Here is a 26,089-nt window from a genome sequence, read left to right as displayed (position 1 = left end):
TGCATTGGACTCACCTTATTCCCATAATCCCATATCTCCAATTCACATTCCCCTTATAATTCACTGCACCACTTGTCAATATCTATTCCACAATAGAAGAAGATCAGAGACTGCCCCATCAGCTATTTTCACCTTGGGAAACATAATAGAGCATGCTTAATTTTTTGGGCCCAATCACATGGACCTCATGTGAGAATTCAGAAGCTTTTCAACAAGAAGCAAATATAAGAATGATGATATATATTGGTAATGTAAAATATGTATATGTGACACATAAGAGATTAATGAAATTCTGCTATACAATCAATCTGCATTATTTTCTCTCTCTTGCTTAACAGCTGCAGGTGCTTTCTGAGCTCAAAATGACTTCGCTGTGCTCGGACCCATCCTCCATCCTTATCCAAGACCTCAGTGTAAATGGCTGTTCAGTCATCTGGATAATTCTTGCTCCCCGGGGCCAGTCTCCGTAACCACCATATCCGGTATGGCGAGCAAAGCACAGCCAAAGATTCTTATAGGGGCAGCACCAATCTAACCCATGGTTGTGGCCAACAAAGACTGCCTGCAGAGAACACAAACAAGGATAACAAAAGGGAAAAGTCACTTTTCCATGGATCTATCCAAAGCACATGGATGTCCTGTTGTCACCAAGGACTACCATCTATAATGCACAAATAATAGTTATATCACCCAATCATTAAGATCCATGTGATAGATTGTGCAAGCTCTTTAGAATACAGAGCAAAGTAGAAAGTTGTTGACCGCACTACCACAAAATTAATCATCCCGAACTTTGACCATCAATCTTATACAGGCAACAGATTGATGAGGTCAGATATGTTATATCTATGTCCACTAAAAGAACTAGTTAGCTACATGTTGGATCTACTAGATGTTGATTTGGTACACAATGAAAAGTTGGAATCAGTCAACAACCTTTTTAATATCAAGCAAAAAGGAACTAATAAAGGGATTTAATTACATGTAGATTAATTTATTTCTCCTTTGTGTTTGCCTCGTAAAGGAATTGATGAATGTTATGTGCAGCAGGGAAAAGTAAAAATCCTTGGGACGCGTTTAATTTGCGGGAGAAGGATGAAAAGTACGGTCCATGAAAAAATGACAGTGTCTTATATTTGGATGGAGGCTTCTAATGAAAGAGAGGGGAAAGTAGCCTTGTCTCATGGGAATAAGTTTCCCACCTGCCATGGGAAATAGAAACCTCTGTAGGATATGGGAAACCCACTTTTCCATGGGCTAGGAATCAAAGAAAAATCCTTTTCTTTTCAGAAATGCCCTTAATCCTAGTGTCTTATGTCGTTTTTTTTTTTCTGCATATAGTCAATTTTTTAAAGGCATAAAAGGCATTTTATATAGCTTTTTCAGCAAAATAGATGGTCAGCAAAATATAAATCACTCCAGAAAGTGGGCTTCCACTTTCTCCAGGTCAACCAAACATGCCAAAACAACTTCCCCATATAGCTAGATATCAGCTTCCCCGAAAACACATTTCAGTAAGGTAAAATTCTTCCCGCGAACCAAACAAGTCCTTGGTGTCTATCGCCAAAGCAACGTAACAGTGTTCATCATCTTATCCAAGATTTTGAAGAATTAATTAGTGCCTCATAGTTAGTTGTGCATTCAATAAAAGAGAGCTGATACATCTTGGAAAAAGAGATGGAGACAGATTAACATGTCACTTTCAATTATGCTCATTATAGGACTTCCAGAGTTAAATCCACAGGTGGGTGCACATGGGATGGATTCCAGAGTGGCCAAACAAATTGCCCAGGATTCTGTCAGAACGTAAGGACCAAAACCTGACCCGTGATCATATGGACCAGGTACGTAGAGCCACCAACTCAGTTTTCCATCAAGTTCAGTTGGTTTTGTCCATGCTTGATTTGTTTTCATGAACTAATTTCAACCTGTCAAATAGGTTTGTAACAGAGCACAGAACCTAATGGTTCTATATCTATCTAGATCATGCCTTATTGTTCTTGTTGCAACTAAAAAAGCTGCCAGGCTGATAGTGGCCGTGTGCTTTCCTACTAGAAAGGCAGTTCACCAAAGGATTGTAACTTTAAGGAAGTCAAAATCAACTATTAGTCAAGTCTAATAATTCTGGCTGCATTATACTTGATGCCAGTGTGGGTTTTCAAGAATTCTAGTCCTTCATGGTAAATCTTGTTTGCATCATGAAGTATTTGTGGCTCTCTAGAACTTGGCAATATAAATGACAATGTTTAGACAAAAGACAACCATATTCATGGGGCATGACAATGAGCTTACATGTTCAAAACTAATGTACTATAATCTACAATCTGTGTCCTGAAATGCATAAAAAGATTGCATCCTGCTAAAGATGTTTGTATCGATATGTATATAATTCTATAGTACTTTCTTATGCACTCCCAAGATCTGAAGAGTGATCATACACCAATAGTTGCTTTACACAAGCTATACTAGAGAACCGACAACAAGAAACAAAAAAGAGATATATGATCATAATAAATATATGGAAGGGGTATATAAGAAATGGAATATGCTCAAATCCGACAATTGACAAATACAATGAGAGGCCACGACCACTGGAAACATCAACACATAGGGTTGGAACTAAGCCCCAGCCAGGCTGGCCCGGCCCAAGCGGCCCACCTTTGGTTCAGGTCGGGCTTGGGCCATTTAAACGGGGCCTAATTAATCTTCAAGCCAAGTTCATGTACTTGTCCAAAACTTAACCCACCAGGTGCAGTCCATACTTCTCTCTCTCTTCCTGCTCCCACCCTGTTCCTTCACCTTCCCTTCTCTCTTCTCCCTCATCTCTCTCATCTTCTTTTCCCCATCCCACCCATCTTGAGCTCTCTCCTTGCGTCATCTCCATTTTATACATTGTTGTATATGTATTTTCTCAACAAAAAATAAACATTGTTGTACACTTATCGTATGCAAATATTGTATGCGAAAGCCTCAGCAGTTCTAGACATGATTGCATGGTTCCAGCGCACCCAGCTCCTCGAGTTTTAAGGGCAATAAGCAGTTTGCAGTGACAAGGGGAAATGAGTAAAATTAGTAGATCCACATGTCAGAAAGAGCATACACACTACTCTAGATTTTTTTTTTTTTTTCCATTTTACATTTGGTTGCATTAGGTCCAGAAATCTAAATTGTGACAAGAATATAGCCACATATCTACTTCAGCATAACAAAATTAAGAATAAAATTTTCTTGTCATTTCCTTAATAGAGAAGAAAAGCACAAATGTTCTCAAAGACAGTTGAAGAAAGTTGATTCCATGAACTCATATAGAAGTTGGCACATCGATCATAAAATACGCATCAACTTTTCAAAGAGAGCACTATGCTGGTTCCATTTGAATTTTAAGGCATTTTCTATTCCACTGATGGGAGAGGTTGCATGACATTTGCAAGTGGTACAAAACTGCAAACCCTGCTCCCCCTCTTTCAAGCAGATGCACACACGCTCGCACACGCACACACGCTCGCACACGCACACACACAAACATAAATGGCCCACTTTTTATATAGGACCTTCGGAAATAATTGAAGTATATGAAATACAAGGATAGTATCTCAAGGATGCTCCAGTAAGGCTCTTTAGAAGAACAAAAGGAAAGCATACAAAAGGAACAAAAAAAAAATCAAGAATTTTCTTTAGATTTGTTGAATTGTGAGAAAACAAATATAGTCGTTAAGAAAGCTATTAAGATATGGATAAGTTACCCTGATCCAGTTGCCATGCCTCTTAACGTTTTACCCCAAGATCACTACTTCTTAAGAAACACACACAAAAAAGAAAAAGGAAAAAAAACTATCGTGGAGATCTATAAAAAAGCTAGTTTACAGCACAGACATGTATCTTTCATGAAATATGCAATTGTATGTAAACTAAAGAAAAGTTGCATCAGTTACAAACTTTTCCTTACCTTAACAGAAGGCCTATCTACAAGAATGTCCATTATCCCCCATTCATCTTCTTGGGAAGCCACTCTTTCTTTGTTGATAGAACCAACACATGGTTTGCGTAATCCAAAAGTACGCATAGGAGCTATTTTCTTGTATGCTCTACTTGGTATATGCCAAAAGATAATCTCATGGATCCTGTAGAACCAAAGAAATTCCATACTTGAAATTGTGTTATGTCGAATGGAAATAAAATTACAATACAAGGAATTACAATATTTGTAGGTTTTCAACCTTGCGTCAGGGTTAATTGCCTGTGATTGCTTCTGGAACCATTTAGCCTGAGCACTAGATATGACTTCTGGATAGGAACCACCACCAGAATCAAGGAAATACAGGAATACAGCTGGTGAATCTGGGTTTTTGGATGAAGATATTTGCAATACATAGTTGGAAACACTGGGCCAAAGTTCCCTAGGACCGTTCATTGAATAAGATAGAACATTGCTGTTAATTTCCTCCTCCATCAATTCCACACGTGTTGTCCCTCTAAAAGTACATTCTTCTCCTGCCATGGATATTATTATATATCCCTAATATGCTGAATGAAATAGACATGTTTCACTGACTTATATACTTTACATTATCAAAACCACTTGAGAAAGAACATATATGCACAAGAAGATCTAAGGTAATAAATTATTCAGATAATATTGAAACAGATTATAAATTAGGTAAGTTAGCAACCAGCATAAATGTTAAAGAATAATTCAAAATGTACATCATTTACTAATTTGCACGCATATATAAGAGGAAAATACAAGATTAGCTATGAAGAAAACACCAATAAATTGTTCCAGAACTTTTCCGGAGAAATATTTTATAATACCATAGATACTTTAGGAAAAAGGTTTGATGACAGTTTCCCAAAAAAAAATTACTTAATCTGACAATGGAAGTTAAGAAACAGCAGATCAAGATTTGTAGTTATCAACTTATCATAAAGAAAGACACTTGCAGCTAGAGCTGTTTATGAAAGTATTCTTTAGACAGGGACAACAGCAGATCAAGATTTGTAGTTATCAACTTATCATAAAGAAAGACACTTGCAGTGTATCAACAAACATCTATCAATAGCTTCACACCTTCATCTAAATTTTTCCCAACGTTAATATTCCTCCAGATTGTTTTTTGATTCAGTCGACTAGAAAATAAAAAATTAACAACATAAAGCTGCAATTAGCCTGGACATATTACAGCACACTTTTTAAAAGAAAGTACACATAAATTTAGTTTTACTATTTCTTTCCTTTTTTACCTGAAATTGAGATGTTTTCGTGAGGACATTGCACTTGTGGAATTCCAGTGGCAGAAAACCATTCAGATGGCCACTCAAATTGTGCGTCATCATGGTTTCCAAATACTGTAGCCCAAGGAATTCCTCTGCTTCTCGTAGGAGAAATAGCCCGGCCCCAGTATAAGCTTGCATTTGGAATTGGAAGATTGTTTGCAGTAATAACGTCACCAAGATAGATCACGAAATCTGCAATAATATTTTTTTCGACTAACAGTAAAAGTCATCAACCAAAATATCTTTCAGTTAGACAAAAATATTAATGAAGTTGGCCTACTTTCTCACATATAAACTTAAAGATCATGGACATGAGGATATTTTTATTAGCGCATTAGATAATAAAACTTCCATATCTTAAAGTACAACTTTGTGGTCATTAATACAAATGTGACTCGCCAACAAAACCAAAAAACAACATTATATGAACCATAAATGAATAAAAATTCACCATACTTTTGACTACAAAATGCAGTACCGATCATTCAATTTGCAAAACAGTAACTATGTGAGGTCTTCTTGCTCATGCAAGGTCAAAAGACTCCTCTGCACAGAGAATTCCCACATATTCATTGTGCTACCAAATTCCTTAGAAAAGCACAAGGAAAAACTTTCAAAAAGCAAGTTCAGAAACATATTAATAAGTATTTGTATAAAAGGATCAAAATGAAATAATTTTTTTAAAAGGATCTTGTAAAGAATTTTGTACAGATCAACAGCTCCATTTTGTCCTTATTATAGAAGACCATACCCCATCATTCAATTCTGCACCACAATGGTCTGATCTTTGCAATACAAGTCAGATGCTTCTGAAGCATCTTTATCTCCTGACATTCATAGGACAACACAGACTTACTAACCATAATTACATTCCTTATCCATGGGAATTGTCCATGTACTGACTTATTCAAATACTTCTGGCTCCCCTGATGATCTGGCACATATTCTTTGTTGATTAAAAAAGGGTGAATGAATACAAGTCATATACAACTGGTCTTGTACTTCTGTATCAAATTTTCAGCAAATCTTGGAGATGAGGCATGCTTTTACTTGGTTGGTTTTGAGGTAATTATGTCTAAGAAATGGTATTGTGCTTCCATCATCTAAATAACCTTGAATAGCATGCAACAATCACAAAATACTCCAAAATATATCCTTCATTGCATCCACAAGGCATAATGTCACTAAATATCTTCATTTTGCTGAAAATTATATTCCTCCAAAAATATTCATATAATATCTGAATTTTTTTTTCCCATAGTTTCAGCAAAAGCTTCATTGTCATTCATTCTAATTTTACAGCCATTATCATGGGATGCCATTTGCTTGGTTTCCATCCAATTGATTCTAAACCCTTATTGTCAAAAGTTTTTCTTCAGACTTAAATAGCAGTTTTTTCTTGTAATCCAATCAAATAACAATTTCATCATCCACAAGTATATAGAAAGTCCGATAATGCATTCTTTGAAGATCTTAAGGCTAATCTTTAAAGCTAACACAAAAGAAAACACATTAATCTCATCAGAGTTAAAATTTTATTTGCTCTATCAAAATAACCATTTGCAACATTAATTTTTCTTATGCCCACCAGTTTGCATCTCAAATTGTAAGATGTCACTATCCAAGTTGATTAGGATTGCAAATACCTCATGTATAAAGACAGCGTAGTGTTTAAAACTTCCTCATAATCATAACAATAAAAACTGAAGCTAACCCCACTATTTGGGATCAGCTTCGTTGATACTTGTTCACCAAGCGTTTCTATTTGGGACCACCACTAATGTTATTTCGAGCTTTTTAATACCTTTTTTCACAAACACCATCCATGTCACTTAGGTCTTCTCCTCCTTTTCCTGCATCCTTCAACATGAAGTAACCCTCCTTATTGGAGCCCACTAATATCTCCATTGTACATTCTCTTACAATCTTAATCAATTCTCCGTTGCTTTGTTCTTTACATGTGAAACTCCAACAATTCCTCTTGTATTCTCATTCTTATAAATCTACAAAAAGTTTTCTAACAAAATAGCAAGAAGTAAACTAGCTATACTTCTTAAAATTATATTGATTGAGAGCATGATTCAAAGTTTCCCCTACAACTTAGAAACTAAAAAATATTTCAGGCCTGTTTGGTATTTTGTTGTTTTTGTGTTTTTGTTTCCCTACAAGTGAAATGCCATATGAAAATTAATGCTGGAGAAAGCATTTGCATGGAGCTTCCGCCAGTTTCCATACTTTCTTAAAATAACAAGTCTTTCTTCCAAAAAGCTCTAGAGGTTGTACAAACAATGTTAATAAAAACAAAGGGTTTCTTCTTACATGCTTGTTCAGTCTAGTTCAATTTTCTTTTTGGATTTTCAAAACAAAGGCAGAAAACAAAAGCAATACCAAATGAGCAGTTTCACCTGAACTAGTCCATAGTGGAGTGAATTTCAGATTTTTCACCAAAGCTAATTTACAGGAACAAACTAATTGTATGTATGAGCTATTGATGGCAATTTCTCGTTGCCCCTTTTTCTCTTTCAATTTCACAAATATTCTAAATTGAGCTTAGATTTTGCATGTTTTAAGATGATCAAGAAGCATGATGAGATAATATTCAAGAAATTTTTAAAAATAAAGTTTTAGGCATAGGTTTACAATGGTGACATATTAGGATCTTGAGAGCCTCAGTTACACCACTGATATAACTATATCTGGATAAGTCAACCTATACCCTAAATATCATTCTAACATATAAAGAGTAGTCTCAAGGACTCAAATTGGACACAAGTGATGTTTAATTATAAGTATCCATCAAGGGTAAACTTCGAAAACAAGCATATTACTATATAATTAATTTCAATTTTTCCATTATCCTTTATGGTAATCAAAGAGCCCCTCCAATCTTATCATCGAGGCCCCACAGAGACATCAATCCATCTCTAGCTAGTCCCAAGCTGAAATGAGCATTCCACTGCCTTACATCTTTCATCAACCTCGCCCCTACAACCCCCTGCACTAGCATGAGTTTCTATTGCAGCCTTAATTGGGTTCACAGTCATTGTAAATTTAGAGTTATACGTTGCTTTGTTACAAATGTCTCCTTCCCCTATATAGTGGACATGATATCCTTACGATAACAGTCTTTTCATATTCTTGTAGCCTTGACAGTGATTGATGAGTGTGGATTTTCTGCTTCTTTTGTGTACTTCACAACTTTTATTACATCATTCGAGTTGTACATGCTTGATCACCTCCTAAACCTAGTACTACATTCTCACATGGTAATCACTACATCGTCAATTTCCTAAACTCGCCTCCTTATCATTAGATTCTTACTATGTCATCTCATCAGTATTTAAATTTAGGGACTACTTTCCTTTAGAATTCTGATAAAACTGCATTCTGTATATCATTATTTTTTGCTTCAACTCAGTTAATTCTAGATCCTTACTCTTCAAACCATTCTATCTAATTCTAAATCACCTTAACTCTATATCTTCTACAGATAACACAGATCAAATATCCCTCCAAATTCAAGCATGAAAAGGGTATAAACAAAATTATTATAATGCTCCTTACCAACAGAACGGCTTGCTGGAACCCTCAAATGATGCTATACCATTAAAAGCAAACCACCTACACCAAAGATTTAATGCATTTCCAATAAAAATAGACTAAATTGTAACATCATCAGCTAAGAGTGGCAAGTGACCTGTTAGCAAAATGCAAATGTCAGCGATCCAATACGGGTCTATTTGGATGATTGAGCCGAAAACCCTATAGGATTCATGGATTGGGCCAGTACAAAAGGTTAGACTAGGCCTATATCCATAAATACCTAGGAATAGCTTTGAAGTGGACCAATCCAAATCTCATACAGAGAAAAAAAGAATCTCAGCAAGTCCCTTTTTCTCCCTACGGGATTCGGGCTTGCCCACTCCAAAATTATTTCTGCATATAGGCTTAGCCTAGCCTGTAATCATGTGATCTTGCTGCTGGATATACTGGCCTAATCCATCAATCCTATAGGATTTCCAGCCGAATCATCCAAACAGGCCCTAAGACTTCCGAGAGTAGGCAATTAATTAAAAACAAATACACGTGTTATCACTATACCACTAGAGCTAAACCAAGAAAACCTTTACCAATCCAATCTTTAATTAAGAAAACAATTGCAAGTGCCTACCATTGCCATCCCCTTATATCAAATGCCATTAAATCAATTTGTATGAATGAATTCATTTCCATTTTATAATTGCCACTGACGTTCCAATATTCATTTACAATTCCCCAACTATTACTCATGATCATTATCTTCTTCTTCTTCAATATATATATATATATATATATATATATATATATATATATATATATATATATATATATATATATATATATATATATATATATATATATATATATCTTTGCCTGCAAGATTGATTGATGCAATGAAGCAATACCTGGCGTCTCTTGATCGAGCACGGTCGCCATGACCCGGTCGGAATTGACGTCCTGTGCGGGACCCCAGTCGGTCCAGGCGTTCTCCCCGTAGTGGAGGTCTGCGAACAGCGCGATCTTGAATGCCGACTCATTGGAGAAGAGGAGGGTTTTTTCACGGGGAAGCGAGGGGTCGTAAGGTCGGCAATTCGAAGTAAATGTTAGAGTGATGAGGAGGAGGAAGAGGAGGAGGCGAGTAATGGGGGAAATTAGTCTTGGACGGAAGGAGACGGAGGTGGGAGAAAGAGGAGGCCTTGCCATTAGAGATGAGTACTAGAGAGGTGAGTTGAGGATTAGTTGTTGGACTTCGAGCGTGTGGATGTTTCTAATTGACGATCTCTCTCCCTCTCTTTAAAAAAATAAAATAAGGGTGGAGGTGTAACCAATGCAGAGTTTTTCTAGTAAAATACTTTTTGCCGGATACTGTTTTAGTATAAATTATGGGATATTCTCTTTTTCCTCTTTTGGTAAAGAATATGGGATATTCTTTCAACACGTGATTGAGTAGAAGATTCAATTTTCGGAAATTCTTCCATGGCTGTCGATAAGAATATTCCATGGAATAGGAATCTAGGAAGAGCTTGGCTTCCTATGTTAACAATCTACTGCCTTTTCTTTGCCTAATCTTTTCGGTCTTTTTTATATTCTTATCTATTATCCATGCATCTCTAGTTTCTTATCTATGACATGGAGGAAAGAGATCTTATAATTCAAAGGGGAGATTTTTAATTTAAAATTTCACCCTTTCTATTTTTTCAAGTAGGTATTTTGTAACAACCGAGAATCTCATCTAAAAATAATAATAAGAAGGTATTATTTAATTTTTTAAGCTCTGTATAAATACCTAATTATACTTAGTGCATAGCTTGTATGGAACTAAACACACACCCACATAGATCATCGCATGATCTTTCCTTTTAAGCCCTAACTTTCTTGGCCGGCCAAGAATATAAATCTTTTCAAATCCAATCACAAGTATCACTAATCCAATTATAAACATTACAATCAGCTCATGGTTAACCTAACTAGGCCTATATTACAGTGTTCTAAAATCAACTTGAGCTATGGGTTTGGTCCACTCTAATATCATTTGTAATAACTTAGGATCTCTTAAAAAGGCTAACTAGAAGGTATCATTTAGGTTCTTTAGCTTCTACAAAGATCCAAATTTGCCCATTATATAGTATAAATGGGACTGAATACACATCCATACGAATTTTCATATTGGAGTGTGAAACTCGATCTCGACTCAGCCAGGTCGGTTGAGTCAACCTAACAAACTCACCAAGCTAGAGCTTAGATGCCCAACTGAGCTAGATTAGTGCTCGGCCAGACTAGAGAGTCTGAAGCCTCGCCTGAATGACGTGGCTATATACGCAAACTGCGAGAGGATCTTGGGTAAGCTGCCATGCATGCATGACAGTTGACGAGGGCATGTAAAAATTTCCAAAACACTTGTCTCTAATTTTGTTTTATTTTCCACTCCTTCCCTCCCCCGATCGTCCTCCATCACCACGACCATCCTCTCATCCACCATCCCCTTTGCTCCTCCTAAGCTTTCAAGCGTGCACCGAAGCTTTCTTGTTGCCAATATCATAGGGCAAGCAACAATCAAGATGACCCTACCTCGACGTCGTTTAAAAAGGCTAGGTAATCTCATTGAATTCCTCACTTCTCTTATCCATTTAGCCTCTTTCTTCTCCTTAAGGTTGCCTGAGGTGTCAGCATGCGCTCACTAGGTCCTGTTGCTTAGCTAGTAGTTAGTCCCAAGCCAAGCTCAATAACCCTATTTCAAGGTAGAGCATCCCCTAACTCAGAGGTTCGAGCCTGATCGAATCTCCTTCTTCGATCTTTCTTTTTCCTCCCTACTGCCACTCGAATTGCTGACACCACATCATCCTCGCCTCCCTATTGGACAACCGTTCAAGCCCTGTCTATGGGTGTTGACTTCATTGTCTTTAGGACCAGGTGCCCATTTCAACAATCGGTTTCTCACTAGATTCTCATTAGTGTTTCTCGTCTCGCTAGAGTGGTTGCCAAACCCCACTGCTTTGTTGACGATTGACCGAACGTCAGAGGTGCTGAACCTTTCTCTACCATTCCCCTATTTCCCCTTCACCATTCACCTACCTGTACCCCGTCTCTTCAGCTACATCAGTCATCACCAACAACCCATATAATTCATGATGAAATCTATCATGCCACCAAACATTACTGCAATATCATTTAAAAATAGAAATTAATTATTTATAAATATCATCGGTGACATTAAGATTGCATCACCAATGGTTTCAAATTTGCTAATAAAATTAAGGTTTATCATCAAATCATCATGATTAATTTTGTAACAAAAAAGAGGTTTTCACCACCAAAATAAATGGTTATTTAGTGACGAAAACCTATATTAGCTCGTCAAGATCAACACGACCTTATGCTCACATCTATGGCTGCTAATGCATCCATTCCACATGCCCCTCCCAGTTCATGTAAGATATAAGCAACATACTACTTTTAAACTATTTTTTAATAATAAATTCAGCATTATCCCTTTGGTCAGAAAAACTAATGTATCTTTATCTAACTCTTATACTATAATTCTCTAACTACTCTTATATTCTGTATGTAGGTTGACGATAATAGTTTTGGCTCATTATAGTTGTGGCAGCTTTAGAGATTCTTTAAATTACAACTTGAACTCTATTTTATCTTTTGTTTATGAGTTATTAGAACATTTTGAAAGGAACATAATCTCCTTCTTTATTTATGATAAGTTTAGAACAATAATAGATGTTATGGATTTTTACAAGCTTTATGTATGTAGATAATGACTATTTATTTGTAATAAAATTCAATTCATCAGAAATTATAGTTATAAATGGTCATAAAATATTTTCGTCACTATATTGTTGTCTTAAGTTTTGCTAATGAAATTTATTCTTGAAAACTCAATAGTTGATGATTAAACATGATGCATTACGAAATTATCATTATATTTAATGACAAAACATTCTTGTCACCAAATGTTCAGCATAAACGTAGATCTATGTAATGAAGCTTTTTTGGTACTAAATTCAATATTTAGCGACATAATTTGACTCATCACTAAATCACCATGATATTTTGTAACAAAGAAAAGTTTATCACCATATGATCATGAAAAATTCAATATTTTAGTGAAAAACTTCGTTCATCATCAAATTCAACATTCTATGATGAAAACTCGCTCGTCACAAAATTACAATAACATTCAATAAAAAGTATTTTTGCCACCAAATCCAAACCATTGCATCATATAAACTTCACAAAAGATTTATTATTGAATCTTTTAATGGTGATGGTATACCCTTTACAGACAAATTTCTTCTAATTTTTTTTCTTTAAATTCTTTTAATTTTCATGATGAATAGTTTTATCACAAAAATATGACATCTTTGATGACAAATTTGTTTACCTCACCAAAATTTAATCTTTGGTATTGAAAAATATGTCATATCGTGACAAAATTTGCAATTTTTTGTGATGGAAAATATCATCACCAAATATTTTACCATTTGGCAATTATATAGTTTTGTTGTAATTAGTATATATTTGTTGACGAAATATTTCTGTTGTTACCTTATACATTTAACGACACATTTTTTCTGATGAGTGTCGTAATAATTTTTTTCATCACCAAAAGTTTTCTATGACAAAATTAATTTTTTGGGTGATGATTTTTTAATCAAAAATATTGTTTTTGTTTGTAGTGAGCCACCACTATTGCCACTGTCATAGATGCTATTACCATCACCACACCTCCGTTACCATTATCATCACTATCAAATAGAATTGAAGTAACTGCCAAACAAGTTTTGGGTTTCGTTTTCAATAAAAACTAGAAATTGGTTTCAAATTTCATAACTAAAAACTAGAAGTGATGCCACATGCAACCCAAACCTTACTTGATTAGCAACATTTAGAAATCAACTTGAATCCAAAATTCCTACATAAGCTTACGAAATGTATTAGTCTGACTTAATCCACAATATAGACAATCTTTGTGAGACCGAATATAAGTCCAAAATCAAGCATACAATTCCTCCTTTTCCATGTTAAATAGCATCTACTTGAAATCCAAAAACAATCTAGAGAAAATAATTAAGAAAAATCATTCCTCTCATTCAAACTCAAGTTTCTTTCTAGAGGTGTGGTTTGGGAATTGAGCAAATCAAGGCCAACCCAGCCTAACCTGATCAATAAAATATGCAACATAGCCATACATGACCTGACAACAAACCTGATTAACAAAACTAGAACCCAGCTTAGATCCCTGATTTTGAATCTATATAGTATTCAAACTGAGCCAAATTAGGTCAAGTTCAAACGAAATTGAAATTTGGAGGGGTAAAGGAGTTCATATTTTACAAAATACATGTTTACACCTCATCCTGACAACCTCATGAATAATTGCCTCGAGTATGGACAAACCTGAGGACCAAGACAGGTTAGCAGAGTTGCCACATGATTTTTGTTAGGCCAAATGGAGCTCGCTGAATGACCACAAGAGGTATTGATGTGCAGATCAAACAATACCAGGACTTTCATGAGTCAACTTAGTCCAATAATGATTGAAAATCAAATCTTTGGCTTGCAAGTGTGCAGCATGGGAAGCGCATGACTGTTATTGAAACAAGTGGAATCATGGAAGGTAACCAACAAAACTGCTAGAGATACGCGGTGAACCGATATGGGCAGTTATGTGTACTGAAAACCAGCGGCTACTTAATATTTTAGAGTTGTATTATATAAATAATAAGATGTAACTAGAAGCGGAAATCCTTTAACCAATCCAATACCTCCTCTTTATCTTCATCTTTATTTTATCATTGTATTTATCTTTAATTTTCTTACTTTAGTTACCTTGTTTTACTCTAGTTTATTCGTAGCTATTAGAATAGAATTGTAGCCTCAGCTACATCCTGCCTCCTCTTCTTTCGGGCATAGTGAAAGTCTTTAAAAGTTAAGGCATTAGGATCCGCTCTATCAACCTTTCATTCTATCTTCTTTTCGATTATCCACACACGTGGCATGCCTATGAACTAGCACGAATCTGCCTGAGGGACGTAGGTGCCACTCATCCCTCCTCCCTTGTAGAGATTCCGATGGCTAATAATGTGGATCAGGTATCAAATCATATAATGTTAGAAACTTTGGAAATATGAGCTAAACAAGAATTAGGCCAGCTTAAAGTTTGAAATATGGACTCAATTTGTCTTATGTTGCTCGAAAGCTCTATCACAAGAGTTTAGTTGCGCGAACTAGGCTTCTAAAGCCAGCACCAGCAAGAGCCCACTTTGGGAGTTTTGGTTCGCTTGATGCGTGTTAGAGGTAGTTTCATTGTCCACAATTGGGAGAAATGGCTCAAAGTGACAGGCCCAAGGGAGCTGAGGTCAGTTCAATGAACTGGGCGCCACTCATCCCACTTACAACAAAACAAACATGCCTATAATATGATAGGCTTGTTTGGATTTTAGTCAATCATGATCCAACTTGGCATTCCGTTAGGTTGACATGCTCCGACAGAAGTCCCACCATATTTTTATGTCATCTCGTGTATTTAATGCCAAATCTTTTATGCAACTTCGTATCCCTTTACAATACTTTAATCCATGACGTAGCCATGAAGGATGGGTAATACATGGATTATTAAATTATAGAAGAGTTTGCATGCCAAGCAAAACAACATGATCATGTAAATTTACCACAACTGTCTCCATTAGACATTACATATCGATGCATGTGAATATAGATTGTCACGTTAATTTATTAGAATCTTTGGATGCTTTTTGAAATTTTCATTTTGGTTCAAGGATTTTTTTTCTTCTAAATTGTATTTAGCAACTTTTTTGTAATATGTGGGTTTTAAACGTAAAAAATTTATGTTTATAATTTTCTCTTTTCTATTTTTTTAATTTTGGACTTTTCCTTCTTGTCTTCCTCACTATGCATTAGAGGGGCATTTTACTTCTTATCGTACAAGTGCAATATTGATGCACTTTCATGTTTAGTTGGTGCACTCTTTTTTTACTCTCTCTTATAGAAAAGCATGAAGTGTATTTTTAGTCGAAAAGCAAAATGTATATAGCACCTCATAGGCAGGTAATTACACTTTGCGAGTGATTGAGAAAATATGCGTTACAAAAATAGTGGAGGTGGTTGAATCTTAATAGTACTTTAATGCACTATATTTTGGCATTTTTCTTTTTCGGCCATGCCCATACATTGCATGTGAGACACATAAAAAAAACTCAGTACAAGCAATCACTCAATTGATTTCTTTGTGTGATTACTGGGTCCAAACTAGCATTTAATAGAGGGGTCCTAAAAATAAAACTCATTTATGAGTTATAAATTCAAAACGGAATGATACAATGGTTTTATAAAGTCCTAATAAATTTGGTTATGATAATTAAAGGATCACGTGATTGAATAAAAGGTTTCTTTTATTGTTGTTTTTGTTCTCATTTGGTTGCATTTATAAGTGTAAGAAGTATAGAAAATTGGAAAGTGAGTTTAGAGGAAAGTAAATAATGGGGGAAACATTTTTTTGTTTTTAACTACTCGATGTGTTAGAAGTAATACTAGACATGAATAAAATTTTAACATGGATCCTCATGAATAAAATTTTGACATATATCCAATCTTACTCTTCCTTTAATAGATATGTTAGAAGTGATACTAGCTGAAAACCCTTTACGCAATCCGTCCACTTAATTTCGCGAAGGTTGTATGAACCTTTAATCAAGCCATGTCTAACATATGTCATTGAAGAACATTCACCAATTAGCAGTATTAAATTGTCCATACAACAATTGAATTACATCCATTCTAAAACAAAAATCACTTATAATATATGTTTGTTATTAGCAACAAATAACCTTTTCTAGCTTGTTAAAAATGTATTATACTCAAATAGTAATATCAAATATAATTATTAATCAATATTCATGTGCCCCGATGAATGTTTTGTAAGTGAATCCTAGGTTCTTCGGTGTTAAGCATGCTGATTTTTTTTTTTTTTTAAAAAAAAACCATGGCTGAACCTGATCGGGTTGCCTACGTACCCCTTCATAAGGGGGATCAAGCCATACGTAGTTCTTTTTAAGTTTTAAAACGCAGCGGAAAAATCGAATCAAACAATTTAATTCATGCATGCTTACAAGATCAAATCTAGAAATCAGCACCTTAAGAACACATAGGATTATGCCGGAATCGTTTAAACAATTATGCTAAAACTTTTATGCATGATTAACTATCAGATCTGAAATTTAAGAACTCTATTCCGATTAATCTCCGAATATCCATTGAATGGATTCTGGAGATATCTCCGTGAGGAGCCCCAAAAGAGGGTAAAACCTCGGGGAATCAGACCTAGATCTTGACACCATAATAAAAGATTAATGTAGGATTAATACCTTTTATGATGGAAGAAACTTGTGGATCTGATCCTCGACTTCGCAGCCACGCACACGAATGGCCTCTACGAGAAGTCCACGCGAAGTTCCTGAAGAGATCCAATCCTGCGGAAGTGCTAGCTTGCGCAGAATTTCTTGAAAGCTGAAATCTGCCCGTCGGGATTCAATCAACTCTTGATCAATCGTCTTGAAGCAGATGGAGATGAGGTTTGTAAGAGAAGTAGAGGACTCAGATCTGATCTTGAATCTTCTAGATATTCACCCTGAAAACCCTATCTAAAATGGAGAAGAAGAGGAAGAGGAGGCAGGTGAGGAAGAAGGCTGCAATGGATGATGTTTTTGGTGCCCATGTTTGACCCCTTTTAATGGCCTCCGAATTTTCATTCAAAATTCGAAATTTATTTTCAGAAAACCTCTTTTAGTTGGCACATGCAAAGGAATAGGAACAACCCAAATCAGATCTCAACCAAATCTGATTTAAATTCAAATTTTAAACACATGTGCAAGAGGGAAGGAATTTGAAATCCATGCGGCAAGGTAAAACACTTCATAATTTCGAAATCACCTCTTGAAATTCGAATTTAATCCATTCAAAAACTCATACGCCACCTTGGCTGATGGTTTGAATGATTAAAATCATTTAACACATTGCTTAATGTTTGAATTTAAATTCAAATAACAAACAATGTCGCCATGTGTCAAGCAATGGGTCCATGTGCCATGCAATAATTTTGGTTTATTTAAAATTCATGAAATCCAATTCCATGTCACCAATAATTGCCACATCATCTGAGCCTAATCCTCTTGGGTTGCACCTAATCAAATTTGGTCAAACCCAAATTAAAACAAAGCAATTTGGTTGAACCCAATCTAATCAGGTCAGACCCTGATTGAGCTCAAATTGAATCCAATTCAATTTTGGCTCATGCAAACTCAATCAAATTGAATTAATTACTTTGTGTTGGACCTAATCCAATTAGGTCAATCCCCAATTAAGAACAAATTAATTTAAAATTAATTTGATCAGCTTAAGTCCTTTTTGGTTCTAACCTAATCCAATCAGGTCAAAATCCTGATTGAGCCCAAACTTGAATCCAATTCAATTTGGCTCATCCTTAGTACAATTACTCAATCAAATTGAGTTTATTAGTAATTTAATTACTAATTAATCCTTCAATAATTACTTTAATTATTTTATAAGATAATTTGCCAATCAAATTGACCAAATTATCCCTGAATGATTCTTAATCATTCATCAGCTTTCTTGATCAATCAGGAATCTTCTATGCGTGTGACCTCATAGGTTCGAACCTAAGCCGGTAGTATAGGAACAATTTCCTACACTAATTGATGTGACCATCTAGCAATGGTACCCAACGTCCGGATAGGCCGAATATATGCGAAGCAAATATTCTGGAACCCTGAACTATGGTTACTGTATAATTCAATCCCTTTGACTCCTAATGCCAGGATGACTTAGAGCTCACTGTCAACCCTATAATTAGTACATCCATTATGTGATTAACTTTAGATATCCCGTGACTCCTCACTGGGATTACCCTGGCCAAGGTTTTGCTAAATTAATCACAAGACATTATCTCCTGTTTTCAGGAGGGGTCAATTCCATCTTGACTCACAACTGACTACGCAAGTACTTGACTGCACCCAGTGACCTTCCGTCACTGAATTAGAAATTCAGATAGTCCGGTACCAAAGTACAGTGAGTTGCTTCTAGTCACAGGTTGCGGTCTCAGGTCAGAGGGCCAAACTTATACCCATATCCACTCGGAACATCTCTCGACAGTAGAGCATTCCGGAATTGGTCACGTTCAGTGAAATGTACTCCTACACTTCACCTGTGTGGCATACCAGTGTCTCCACACTCCTTGGTTAAGAGGACAACCAACGTATATGTCACATAACGACCTAATCTCGATAATGCTGTCGTCCTAGTAACAACATATCATTTGGTCGCGAACAAGTTTAAGAACTCAAAGATAAATCCTCCTTTATCATAACATAAGTCCTAAGGACTTCATCATATAAGAGTTCATTTGAAGATGAAATGATGAATAATGCCGAATAACACTTTATTAATTTGTCAATTCATTTACAAAATTCAATCATCAATATGCTGACGATTGACATTTAGGATACAAATCCCAACAACTCCCACTTAGCCTAATGCCAATCGGCACAGTATCTAATACCCATCTTCGACTTGTGTTCGTCGAACTCTTTGATGCCGAGGACTTTGGTAAATGAGTCAGCCAGATTTTCTTTTGTGTCGATCTTCTGAAGATCAATATCACCTCGTTCGACGATCTCTCGAACCAAGTGGTAGCGACGTAGAATATGTTTGGTCCGCTGATGTGCTTTGGGTTCTCTTGCTTGAGCTATGGCTCCAGTATTGTCACAAAATACAGGCACTGGACCATCAATTGAGGGTGTCACTCCAAGCTCGGTGATGAACTTTCGCAACCATACAGCTTCCTTGGCGGCATCAGATGCTGCGATATATTCTGCTTCACATGTAGAATCTGCCACTGTATGCTGCTTGGAACTCTTCCAGCAGATGGCCCCACCCTTAAGAGTGAAGATATATCCCGACACGCTCTTGCTATCATCTTGATCTGACTGAAAACTTGAATCGGTATATCCTTCAAGTTTTAAGTCAGAATCACTGTAGACAAGCCACTGATCTTTAGTATTTCTCAAATACTTAAGGATGGTTTTGACAACCTTCCAGTGGTTGCTACCTGGATCAGACTGGTATCGACTCACTACTCCTAGTGAGTATGCCACGTCTGGTCTAGTACATGTCATGGCATACATTATAGATCCCACTGCCGAAGCATATGGAGTTCTATCCATACTCTCTCTTTCTTGCGAGGTTGTCGGACAATCCCTTTTAGAGAGGTTAATTCCATGGCCCATTGGAAGATAGCCTTTCTTGGAATTAATCATACTGAACCTTTTCAGTATAGTATCAATGTATGTGGATTGGGATAATCCAAGCAATCTTCTAGATCTATCTCTATAGATCTTCATCCCTAGGATGTAAGATGCTTCTCCCAAATCCTTCATGGCAAATTGAGATGACAGCCAAACCTTTATTCCTTGTAATGCAGGAATGTCATTCCCGATTAAAAGAATGTCATCCACATACAAAACAAGAAATATAATAATTGAACCATTTGCCCATTTATAAATGCAAGGTTCCTCTTCATTCTTAATGAAGCCATATGATTTGATCACCTTATCAAATCGTATGTTCCAACTCCGTGAAGCTTGCTTTAATCCATAAATGGATTTTTGAAGCTTGCACACCTTAGACTCATCTGCAGATATAAAACCTTCAGGTTGCATCATATACACCTCTTCTTCTAAATCTCCATTTAGAAAAGCAGTTTTAACATCCATCTGCCAGATCTCATAATCTAAGTGTGCTGCTATCGCAAGCATAATCCGAATGGATTTGAGCATTGCCACAGGAGAAAACGTCTCGTCATAGTCAATACCATAACGTTGACGATATCCCTTGGCAACCAGATGGGCTTTATAGGTCTCTACTTTTCCGTCTGCGCCCCGTTTCCTTTTGAATATCCACTTACACCCTATGGGTTTAATTCCTTCGGGTGGGTCAACTAATGTCCAAACATCATTGACCTTCATGGATTCCATTTCGGATTGCATGGCTCCAAGCCATTTATCAGAGTCATACCTCTGCATTGCATCCATATATGTGATCGGATCCTCATCGTTTTCATCAAGTTCGATAGGATCCCCATCCCGGACCAAGAAACCGTAGTATCTGTCCGGCTGACGTGGTACTCTACCCGATCGCCTTAATGGTACATCTAATATGGGTTCTGGATCTGATCTAATCAAATCCGACTCAACTGGTTCAGTAGATGGTGTCGGATCTTCTACATGTTGAACTTCTCTAAGCTCAACATTAGAGCTATTTGTTCCTTCACCAAGGAATTCCTTTTCTAAGAAAATTGCTCTATTGCTTACGAACAACTTTTGTTCTTCAGCAAAGTAGAAGTAATATCCTTTAGTTTCTTTAGGGTAACCAACAAAGAAACATTTGTCAGACTTGGGTTCAAGTTTGTCTGTCTTCAAACGTTTGACGTACGCCGGACACCCCCAAATCCTAAGGTGAGAGAGCATCGGCTTACGTCCAGTCCACATCTCATGTGGTGTTTTATTTACAGACTTACTTGGAACCTTATTTAGAATATAGCAGGCTGACTCAAGTGCATATCCCCAAAAGGATATGGGCAGACTTGCAAACCCCATCATGGATCGAACCATGTCTAACAGAGTTCGATTTCTTCTTTCTGATACACCGTTATACTGTGGTGTACCAGGAAGAGTCCATTGGGAGAGAATCCCATTCTCTCCTAAATATGTCAAAAACTCATTGGAAAGGTATTCGCCTCCTCGATCTGATCGAAGAGTTTTAATACTCTTTCCAGTTTGTTTTTCTACTTCATTACGATACAATTTGAAAATTTCAAATGCTTCAGATTTATGTCTCATTAAATAGACATAACCATACCTAGAAAGGTCGTCTGTAAACGTAATGAAATATGAATACCCACCTCTAGCATCTGTGCTTATTGGCCCACATACATCAGAATGTACAAGGGTCAATAAATCACTGGCTCGTTCACCTTTTTCGGTAAAAGGTGATTTGGTCATCTTACCAAGAAGACATGACTCACAGGTTGTCAATGATTCACAATCATTAACATTGAGGATTCCCTCTTTACTTAACCTGTTCATCCTGTTCTTGTTAATATGACCTAGCCTATGATGCCAAAGGTAGACATCCGTGACATTATCTATTCTAGGACGCTTACTTGACGTGTACATTACATTAACAGGTTGTGATAACAAGTAGATGCCATTGCTCAATTGTCCATTCATTACAGTAACACCATTCATAATGATATCACAAGAATATTTCTTTATTGAAATTTCATAACCATTCATGGCCAAAAGGCCTACGGAAATTACATTCAATAAGAATGCAGGACAATAGTGACAATCACTCAAGACAACTACATGAGAATTGAAAACAAGTTTGAGATTTCCTAAAGCTAGAACTGGAACAGATCTTCCATCTCCAACATTCAGGAATCTCTCGCTGTTTTCAAATCTCTCATTGACCTGAAGTCCTTGCAATGAATTGCATATATTAAACGGACTTCCAGTATCTAATACCCAGGTTGAATTATCACATATAGAGAAATTACAAGGTGTTATCATATAAATACCTTGATCAGCAACTGATTGCCCTTTTCTCTTGCTTAGCCTGTTCGGGTCAAGTGAGGTAAGGTACTGAGGACAATTCCTCTTCCAATGCCCCTGCTTCTTAGAATAGAAGCATTCTGCCTGACTTTGGTCATCCTTAATCCTTTTGGTCTGACTATGCTGAGTTTTCAGCTTTCTATACCAATTATTGAAGTTGGGACTAGTCAACTTGTCATTATCCAATAATGAGCGAAGTGACAAACTTGTGGCCATTTCTACATAAAAGAAAATTTGGCTATTAGTATATGAATTGACTAAACACAGTAGACTTGGACTTTAGTCTAAAGATACTCCCACTATTTTATACAAATTGGTAGCCTCTACCTCCAATTCGAAAAATAACTCCTAATTCTTTAGTGGGCACTAGAACCCAATAGATCGCATATAGGCCCGAGTGTGGCTCGGCTAACCCATATGCACCTATTGGTAGGTTCTAAACCAGTTGCTTCACCAAGCAACTTCTAGTGATAATTTTGCCCTAGGTTCTTCGGCAGGCGTGTGGCGCCTCCACCGAATACCCTAGTCAGGTCCAACCATTAAATGATAGGGTTAAGTCTAATCAACTAATAGACGACCAAGCCCGAGTGTGGCTCGGCTCACCTGACCGCCTATTGAAGGTACACTTAACTCATCATATATTGAATGATAATTCCAATGCTTGATAAGTACCAGGCGTGTCGCGCCTCCAATAATTATCAAAACATTGGACCCATTATCACCCAACTTAATGGGAGGCTATGACCTAGTTATCCCCATAACCATTTCATTTTAAGGACCTAATAATTTTAGAGGATTTCATAATTAGGATAGATGAGAAGATCCGGTTAGTCTAATTTCTCCCACTGACTTCACCAAATCAGATTAGACTCAAACCGGTTAAGGAGACACCTAAATCAGTCAAACTGATTTTCCTTATAGGCATGGGCTAACTCGAATCATTAAGTGATCCAATCAAAATGTGATTGACCATGTCGGCCAGGTAAGTGAGATCGGTGGAAGGGATATGCCATTAACTCGGCAAAGACGAATCAGTGCGAGTAGCTCCCAATTAAAAACCACCGGTCAAAACTGCCAAACTTACCTTAGACACCGACTGGTTAATCAATTTCGATTTGATTACTCAAATGACTCGGGCTACACCTCTGAGCCTAAATCAAGTTCCATCTTGGTCTAATCAAAGACATGGACTTGATCCATCTACAACTATTGTAAATTGATCTAGAATTTTCTTGACCTAATCTAGTTACTACTTAATTAGATTTGATCAATTAATTCTATTTGTCCATGTATGATTCTAACCTTAGGTCTAACCCAATCCTAGGAACTTGATTCAAGCTAACCCATATGCCCAAAGAATTATGCAATGTCAATTAATTGAGTTACAATTCTATTTCATAATACTTAATTCTCAATTAAGTTTAGACTTATGAAAGTTTTGATCATTGCATATTTCTTTTTAATTACATATTAATTACAATCTTTCAGTTCTTAAAATATATTTTCAGATCTGAGTTTTTGTAATTAATCACATGTAATCAGATTAAATTCATGTTTAAGTCATTATATTTAATGTTCATGCATCACATATACATAACAACATGAATTAATACAAACAACATACATCTTATGTATTTGTTTTTTCACTTTTATTTTCAGATCTGATTTGTTCATTAAAATCAGAGATCATATGAATCATAAATTTTATTTAGATCTAATCTAAACAATATTATGATTTCAGATTTATTTATGTTACAAATCTTAACACAAACATGCATCATATGCATTCAAAATTTCAGATCTAGTTAATCATGCATAATCAGCAATTAAATCAATCATAAAAAATACTTTAGATCTAATCTAAGCATGCTTATGATTTCAGATTTAATTACAAGAATTAAAACATAAAAGTTTAAACATGAACCTGGCTCTGATACCACTGTAAGTGAATCCTAGGTTCTTCGGTGTTAAGCATGCTGATTTTTTTTTTTTTTAAAAAAAAACCATGGCTGAACCTGATCGGGTTGCCTACGTACCCCTTCATAAGGGGGATCAAGCCATACGTAGTTCTTTTTAAGTTTTAAAACGCAGCGGAAAAATCGAATCAAACAATTTAATTCATGCATGCTTACAAGATCAAATCTAGAAATCAGCACCTTAAGAACACATAGGATTATGCCGGAATCGTTTAAACAATTATGCTAAAACTTTTATGCATGATTAACTATCAGATCTGAAATTTAAGAACTCTATTCCGATTAATCTCCGAATATCCATTGAATGGATTCTGGAGATATCTCCGTGAGGAGCCCCAAAAGAGGGTAAAACCTCGGGGAATCAGACCTAGATCTTGACACCATAATAAAAGATTAATGTAGGATTAATACCTTTTATGATGGAAGAAACTTGTGGATCTGATCCTCGACTTCGCAGCCACGCACACGAATGGCCTCTACGAGAAGTCCACGCGAAGTTCCTGAAGAGATCCAATCCTGCGGAAGTGCTAGCTTGCGCAGAATTTCTTGAAAGCTGAAATCTGCCCGTCGGGATTCAATCAACTCTTGATCAATCGTCTTGAAGCAGATGGAGATGAGGTTTGTAAGAGAAGTAGAGGACTCAGATCTGATCTTGAATCTTCTAGATATTCACCCTGAAAACCCTATCTAAAATGGAGAAGAAGAGGAAGAGGAGGCAGGTGAGGAAGAAGGCTGCAATGGATGATGTTTTTGGTGCCCATGTTTGACCCCTTTTAATGGCCTCCGAATTTTCATTCAAAATTCGAAATTTATTTTCAGAAAACCTCTTTTAGTTGGCACATGCAAAGGAATAGGAACAACCCAAATCAGATCTCAACCAAATCTGATTTAAATTCAAATTTTAAACACATGTGCAAGAGGGAAGGAATTTGAAATCCATGCGGCAAGGTAAAACACTTCATAATTTCGAAATCACCTCTTGAAATTCGAATTTAATCCATTCAAAAACTCATACGCCACCTTGGCTGATGGTTTGAATGATTAAAATCATTTAACACATTGCTTAATGTTTGAATTTAAATTCAAATAACAAACAATGTCGCCATGTGTCAAGCAATGGGTCCATGTGCCATGCAATAATTTTGGTTTATTTAAAATTCATGAAATCCAATTCCATGTCACCAATAATTGCCACATCATCTGAGCCTAATCCTCTTGGGTTGCACCTAATCAAATTTGGTCAAACCCAAATTAAAACAAAGCAATTTGGTTGAACCCAATCTAATCAGGTCAGACCCTGATTGAGCTCAAATTGAATCCAATTCAATTTTGGCTCATGCAAACTCAATCAAATTGAATTAATTACTTTGTGTTGGACCTAATCCAATTAGGTCAATCCCCAATTAAGAACAAATTAATTTAAAATTAATTTGATCAGCTTAAGTCCTTTTTGGTTCTAACCTAATCCAATCAGGTCAAAATCCTGATTGAGCCCAAACTTGAATCCAATTCAATTTGGCTCATCCTTAGTACAATTACTCAATCAAATTGAGTTTATTAGTAATTTAATTACTAATTAAT

At 36.2% G+C, this 26,089-nt stretch overlaps 1 protein-coding gene across 2 annotated transcripts; it reads right to left on the bottom strand.

Moving 5' to 3' along the window:
* Positions 1-223: 223 nt before the first annotated feature.
* On the bottom strand, positions 224-10,099 carry LOC103722842 (probable inactive purple acid phosphatase 16). 2 transcript variants are annotated; one of them, XM_008813539.4, is made up of 5 exons: positions 9,720-10,099; positions 5,242-5,466; positions 4,218-4,491; positions 3,947-4,121; positions 224-562 (listed from the first exon to the last, which is right to left on the bottom strand). In XM_008813539.4, the coding sequence occupies exons 1-5, from the start codon at positions 10,015-10,017 to the stop codon at positions 332-334; spliced, it is 1,203 nt and encodes a 400-aa protein (XP_008811761.1). In that variant the 5' UTR covers positions 10,018-10,099; the 3' UTR covers positions 224-331. The 2 variants fall into 2 exon arrangements, with proteins under 2 accessions (XP_008811761.1, XP_038978361.1); XM_039122433.1 differs by lacking the exon at positions 224-562 and adding an exon at positions 2,488-3,015.
* Between the last annotated feature and the right edge of the window lie 15,990 nt (positions 10,100-26,089).

Source organism: Phoenix dactylifera, unplaced genomic scaffold, assembly GCF_009389715.1.
Source record: "Phoenix dactylifera cultivar Barhee BC4 unplaced genomic scaffold, palm_55x_up_171113_PBpolish2nd_filt_p 001520F, whole genome shotgun sequence".
Lineage (NCBI taxonomy): Eukaryota > Viridiplantae > Streptophyta > Magnoliopsida > Arecales > Arecaceae > Phoenix > Phoenix dactylifera.
This window is presented reverse-complemented; position numbering and strand designations above follow the sequence as displayed.